We start from the raw sequence: 7,460 nt of genomic DNA on the forward strand, positions 1-7,460 counted from the left end.
TGATCCAGAAAGCTGGTTGTGTGTCTTGTACTGCCCTACTTAGTTTGTTCATTTGGGAGTTTAAAAAGATGGCCTATTGACAAGATTGAAACGTGTCTGTTTCCTTACATCAGTGTTTCCCAACTCCAGTCCCCCAACAGTACATATTGTTGTTGTAGCCCCGGACAAACTCACCTGATTCAACTCAATGAGGGCTTGATGATTAGCTGACAAGTAGAATCAGGTGTACTAAGTATTTTATAAAACACAATGGAAACAGAAAGTATTATAAAACATACAATGGAAACTATATAAACAGCCATCCTACTGAAATGACCAGTCCAGTCAGGGAAGGGGGACGACTGGAGCCCCTCTGCCCCCACATACTTGAGTAAAAGTAGACACCTTAATATAAAATGACTCAAGTATAAGTGAATGTCACCCAGTAAAATACTACTTGAGTAAAAGTCTAAAAGTAAATGGTTTAAAATATACTTCAGTTTCTAAAGTAAATGTAATTTATAAAATATACTTATGTATGAAAAGTAAAAAGTAAAGCAAACCAGATGGACCTTTTTGTTGTTCTTTATTAATTCACAGATAACCAGATAACACTCCAACACTCAGACATCATTTACAAACGAAGCATGTGTTTAGTGAGTCTGCCAGATCAGATACAGTAGGGATGTTCTCTTGATGTGTGTGTGAATTAAACTATTGTCGTGTCCTGGTAAGCATTCAAAATGTAAACAATAGTTTTGCGTATCAGGGAAAATGTACGGAGTAAAAAGTACATCATTTTCTTTAGGAACGTAGTGAAGTAAAAGTAAAAACCTTCATTTAATTAAGAATAAATTCGTTTTTACAATGACGGCCAAACCCGGGACAATTGTGCGATACCCTATGGGACTCCCAATCACGGCCGGTTGAGAGACAGCCTGGATTCGAACCACGGTGTCTGTAGTGACACCTCAAGCACGGAGATGCAGTGCCTTAGACCGCTGCGCCACTCGGAAGCCCAAGTAAAGTACAGATCCTCCAAAAACTACTTAAGTAGTACTTTCAAGTATTTCACCAAAGTACTTTACACCACTGGACATGACATAGACAGAGCTGTAGGTGGTTTCGACCAGGGGACAATGGTGCTTGGTGGCGGCTTGGGCCCCGGTGACCCCGCAGAGAGGGCAGACATACAGCCGCAGGTACAGGCACATCATGTCCCCATCCTGGTCCTTGAGGCTGTGGGACGAATACACAGACTCAGACTGCCCGTTGTATTTGCAGAAGCTGCAGAACTTTCGCTCAGGTGATGGCACCTCCTCCGGCGTGTTTCTCCCACTCTGGCCCCGGGTGCCCGCGGGGGATCTGGACGCTGCTGTAGGGGGCTCGGGACCCTCGGTGCTGCTCGGCCATAAAGGAGCGTCTTCATGCAAGAGGACGATTTCGGAATCCAGGGGTTCCATTTCGTGCCATAGTGGTGGTGTCGCCACAGGTGTTATCGGTGACAGCAAGGCTCGCGGCGGGAACTCTTCAAATTCCACCATGGTCGAGCATATCCCGGAGTCATGACCGTCAACGGTTAACGGTTCTGGGGTGAACTTGCCTAACTGCATCTCCCGCACTAGGTCAGCTAGCTTCATGTAGTCACGCCACGGTTGGAAACTCTTGTTTTCGGACTCCATGTAAGGCGGTAGGTCTTGGAGTTGACAAATCATAGCGTTCATACTATCACTTGTATTTTTTATATCCCAACAGACTAGTGTCTGATAACGATCAGAATGTACCAGAATAAAGAACGCTGGGTCTAAACTGACAACTCAACTGAAGGCAAATTTGACAACGTTCACGTTTTAACCTGTCAGTGTTTTGTTAAACAGCCAATCAGATGGCGTTGTGCGGAGTCCGTGGCACGTGACAACAGCCAATCAAATGGTTTCAACTGACAACTGCTAAATTGGCAATTTTAGAAGATCAACTATTTGGGATAAAATGTTACACCTCAACAGTATTAAAAACTTCAAATATAACTGTTTAATCTATTCTAGGATCTAAATGGATAGGATTTAGATTATAATTCTTAGTTATATGAAGCTGTTTGATAATAGCCAATTGTAATAAGAAAATATCAGTAAAATAACTGCTAAAATTCAAAACTGCTTTTTTTCTTTTTTTAATATTTATTTATTTCACCTTTATTTAACCAGGTAGGCCAGTTGAGAACAAGTTCTCATTTACAACTGCGACCTGGCCAAGATAAAGCAAAGCGGTGCGACACAAACAACAACACAGAGTTACACATGGAATAAACAAACGTACAGTCAATAACACAATAGAAAAAAAGTCTATATACAGTGAACTTCCTTGTTGTTCACTATGCTTCGACGTCCTTGCTGTTCACTACTACCAAAACGATGTTATAACACAATGGAAATGACAAAGAAACAACATCTGAAACAGACAATATTATAAAACACACAATGGAAACGACATAAACAGGCATCCTACTGAAATGACCAGTCCAGGCAGGGACGGGGACGGGAGTTGGGGTAATCGGGGTTTGGAGAGAGCGATGGGGGACGGAGGGGAATACCGGGATTAGAGGAATGGGGAGATGGAGGAATTTAGTTACACTCAAATAAATACACACGCAACACTCTATACAAAGTCCTTCTGTTATCATATAAGATCAATGATTACCTCAATCACCAATAATGGTTTTCCCTTGGGGGGGATCAATAAAGTTACGTTGAAATCCATCGAATTGAAGAAAGATGGCAAAGAAGGAAGGATTTAAACAGTTTAGTAACTAAATTACACCCCATTCCCATCCAAAGTATCAACCCAGATTTGAACTGAAAGTGTGTGAAGTTATATGGACACAACGTTATAATAATAATGCAGCTCTATAAATCACATTTTATTGTGTCACATACACATATTTATCAGATGTTATTGCGGGTGTAGAGAAATGCTTGTGTTCCTGGCTCCAACAGTGCAGTAGTATCTAACTATTCACAACAATACACACAAATCTAAAATTAAAATAATGGAATGAAGAAATATATAAATATTAGGACGAGCAATGTCAGAGTGGCATTGACTTAAATACAGTAGAATATAATATAGTATATACATATGAGATGAGTAAAGCAGTATGTAAACATTATTAAAGTGATTATTGTTCCATTATTAAAGTGGCCAGTGATTCCATGTCTGTGTGTACAGTTGAAGTCTGAAGTTTACATACACCTTAGCCAAATACATTTAAACTCAGTTTTTTACAATTCCTGACATTTAATCCTAGTAAAAAATCCTTGTTTTAGGTCAGTTAGGATCACCACTTTATTTTAAGAATGTGAAACGTCAGATTAATTGTAGCGAGAATGATTTTTGTCAGCTTTTATTTCTTTCATCACATTCCCAGCGGGTCAGAAGTTTACATACACTCAATTAGTATTTGGTAGCATTGCCTTTAAATTGTTTAACTTGGGTCAAACGTTTCGGGTAGCCTTCCACAAGCTTGGTGAATTTTGGTGAGTGAATTTTGGCCCATTCCTCATAACAGAGCTGGTGTAACTGAGTCACGTTTGTAGGCCTCCTTGCTCGCACACGCCTTTTCAGTTCTGCCCACAAATTTTCTATGGGATTGAGGTCAGGGCTTTGTGATGGCACTCCAATACCTTGACTTTGTTGTCCTTAAGCCATTTTGCCACAACTTTGGAAGTATGCTTGGGGTCAATGTCCATTTGGAAGACCCGTTTGCGACGAAGCTTTAACTTCCTGACTGATGTCTTGAGATGTTGCTTCAATATATCCAGATAATTTCCCTTCCTCGTGATGCCATCTATTTTGTGAAGTGCACCAGTCCTCCTGCAGCAAAGCACCCCCATAACATGATGCTGCCACCCCCATGCTTCACGGTTGGGATGGTGTTTTTCGGCTTGCAAGCCTCCCCCTTTTTCCTCCAAACATAACAATGGCCATTATGGCCAAACAGTTCTATTTTTGTTTCATCAGACCAGAGAACATTTCTCCAAAAAGTACGACCTTTGTCCTCATGTGCAGTTGCAAACCGTAGTCTGGCTTTTTTTGTGGCGGTTTTGGAGCAGTGGCTTCTTCCTTGCTGAGCGGTCTTTCAGGTTATGTCGATATACAGTGGGGGAAAAAAGTATTTGATCCCCTGCTGATTTTGTATATTTGCCCAGTTACAAAGAAATGATCAGTCTATAATTTTAATGGTGGGTTTATTTGAACAGTGAGAGACAGAATAACAACAAAAAAATCCAGAAAAACGCATGTCAAAATGTTAAATATAGTGCCAGCCATCACTAGCCGGCTATCACCCGGTTACGCAACCCTGCACCTTAGAGGCTGCTGCCCCATATAGATAGACTGCTGCCCTAGACTTAGAATCACTGGCCACTTTAATGTTTAAATAATGCTTACATACTGCTTTACTCATATCATATGTACTGTATTCTATTCTACTGTATTTTTTGTCAATGTCACTCCCGACATGTCACAATGTCACTCACTTCTCTGGACGGTTCTGACTTAGAATTTGTGGACAACTACAAATACCTAGGTGTCTGGTTAGACTGTAAACTCTCCTTCCAGACTCACATCAATCATCTCCAATCCAAAGTTAAATCTAGAATTGGCTTCCTATTTCGCAACAAAGCATCCTTCACTCATGCTGCCAAACTTACCCTCGTAAAACTGACCATCCTACCAATCCTCGACTTCGGCGATGTCATTTACAAAATAGCCTCCAATACCCTACTCAATAAGCTGGATGCAGTCTATCACAGTGCCATCCGTTTTGTCACCAAAGCCCCATATACTACCCACCACTGCGACCTGTACGCTCTCGTTGGCTGGCCTTCGCTTCATAATCATCGGCAAACACATTGGCTCCAGGTCATCTACAAGACCCTGCTAGGTAAAGTCCCCCCTTATCTCAGCTCACTGGTCACCATAGCAGCACCCACCTGTAGCACGCGCTCCAGCAGGTATATCTCTCTGGTCACCCCTAAAGCCAACTCCTCCTTTGGTCGTCTCTCCTTCCAGTTCTCTGCTGCCAATGACTGGAACGAACTACAAAAATCTCTGAAACTGGAAACACTTATCTCCCTCACTAGCTTTAAGCACCAGCTATCAGAGCAGCTCCCAGATCACTGCACCTGTACATAGCCCATCTATAATTTAGCCCAAACTACTACCTCTTCCCCTACTGTATTTATTTATTTTATTTATTATTTTGCTCCTTTACACCATATTATTTATATTTTAACTTTGAAGTTTCTTCAAATTATAAATCTACCATTCGAGTGTTTTACTTGCTATACTTTATTTACTTTGCCACCATGGCCTTTTTTGCCTTTACCTCCCTTATCTCACATCATTTGCTCACATTGTATATAGTCTTATTTTTTAAATATTTTTTGTTGTTGTCTACTGTATCATTGATTGTATGTTGTTTTACTCCATGTGTAACTCTGTGTTTTTGTATGTTGTCGAACTGCTTTGCTTTATCTTGGCCAGGTCGCAATTGTAAATGAGAACTTGTTCTCAACTTGCCTACCTGGTTAAATAAAGGTGAAATAAAATAAAATAAATAAAAAACATTGTTCGATCTAATGTGTACATATTTCTTAATTACATTATATTACTTAGATTTGTGTGTATTGTTGTGAATTGTTAGATACTACTGCACTGTTGGAGCCAGGAACACAAGCATTTCTCTACACCCACAATAACATCTGATAAATATGTGTATGTGACCAATAAAATGTGATTTATTTGATATGCCGAACAACGCAGAAAGTAACCTTCCCTGCAGCCGATTGTGTTGACGAGCTGGAACGCGCTCTGCATTACATTGGGTTGAAAGTTGCCTATGTACAGCACTGATCTTGGGTCAGTTTTCCATTATTTTCTGGTCGGCTTGGGGAGAGAAAGCTGATCCTAGATAAGTTATTACACTGCCATTCAAAAGTTTGGTGTCATTTAGAAATGTCCTTGTTTTTGAAAGAAAAGCAAAAAAATGAGTCCATTAAAATAACATCAAATTGATCAGAAATACAGTGTAGACATTGTTAATTATAGAGCATTGGTTAAAGGAGGACATTCATACTATGGAAGAGAGGAGTGGTAGACTGAAAGAACTGTATTTAATGGAAAAGATCACCCATAACATAAAACTGCAGACAGGTGTAGACTATGTGAAAAAGATCTGAACCGCTCCTTGTAAATAATATTGTGTAGACACGACTCAGTCTCAAAGCAACCAAACATATGATAATTGTATATATATAATTATATATATATATATATATATAATTTTATATATTATATATTATTATATATTTATTATTACTTTAGTTTCTTAGTTCTAAAGTCATCTTGTTTATTGTATAGCCTACTTGTTGGCACGTTCACGTGCCATCGGAGTTATCGGAAATTCCAAGTTCCGACTGGGAAGTTTCACTTGAATGACCCTCAAAATTGGGATAACAAGTGGGAAACGGAGAAAATGTTGTTGCCAATCTATTGGGTTAAGAATTATGTCGGAGTTACGGCTTCCCATTTTCCAGTGTCCCAGGAGAATATGAAGCCAGCATGAAACAGCATTCAAGTGCTAGTCGTTACTAGGAAACTGACATTTCTGACTCGCTGACAGGATTGACACCGTAAAAATCATCATAAAACGGCCTTGGAAGAGCCATAAGTGTAAACCAACATAATTCATTATTTTACATTAACCTGTTTAACTTGTATTAAATGCATTATGAAGAACTGTGTGATTTAGGCTCCACGAAATATGAAACGCGTTATGTAGAATATCGTGTACTGTTGCCTTCACGAAAAAAAGGCCTTTCTGACTACAAGTGCACCAGTATCGCAAAGTATTAAGCGAAATCAATCATAGAAAACAGCATTGGAATTAATAAAAATGGGTTTCCCACGGATTAAGTCGCACATAAATGTGTGTCTTTTCTCACAAATTCTGTTCAGAAAGTCTGCTCAGAAACATCGAAAACAGTATATATAGCAATACAAACACCATTTATAAAACGGGATTAAATAAATACAACATTAAGGTATATTCATAACGTTCAATAATGAAGAAAAAAATGGCTATCGTGTTTAAATTCTTGTCTTTTTTCACGAATTAAGCCACAAAAAATGGTCTATCGTGTTTGTCTTTTCTCACGAATTAAGGCACAAAAAACGCACGAAATCTGCTGAAATACATTATGTACATGCACGAATTGAATATGAGATTGTGTTGTCAAATTGGCCTGAACCGGTTTTGATTGACCATTTACAATTTATTTACATTAAATGTATAGAATAATAGCAAACCACTCAAGTCAATTGGACACATCAATTCACGGGAGACTTCCAGGGTTGGGTCACTAACCTTGATTTACAGAAAAGTGATGATGAACGGCCCATCTCAGGGTCCTAGACTCATA

At 39.4% G+C, this 7,460-nt stretch overlaps 1 protein-coding gene across 1 annotated transcript; it reads right to left on the reverse strand.

Moving 5' to 3' along the window:
• Positions 1–1,026: 1,026 nt before the first annotated feature.
• On the reverse strand, positions 1,027–1,843 carry LOC115207159 (nanos homolog 3-like). Its single transcript, XM_029774142.1, has one exon. It carries the CDS (start codon positions 1,701–1,703, stop codon positions 1,029–1,031), a length of 675 nt encoding a protein of 224 aa, XP_029630002.1. The 5' UTR covers positions 1,704–1,843; the 3' UTR covers positions 1,027–1,028.
• Positions 1,844–7,460: the final 5,617 nt, after the last annotated feature.

Source organism: Salmo trutta, chromosome 14 (genome assembly GCF_901001165.1).
Source record: "Salmo trutta chromosome 14, fSalTru1.1, whole genome shotgun sequence".
Lineage (NCBI taxonomy): Eukaryota > Metazoa > Chordata > Actinopteri > Salmoniformes > Salmonidae > Salmo > Salmo trutta.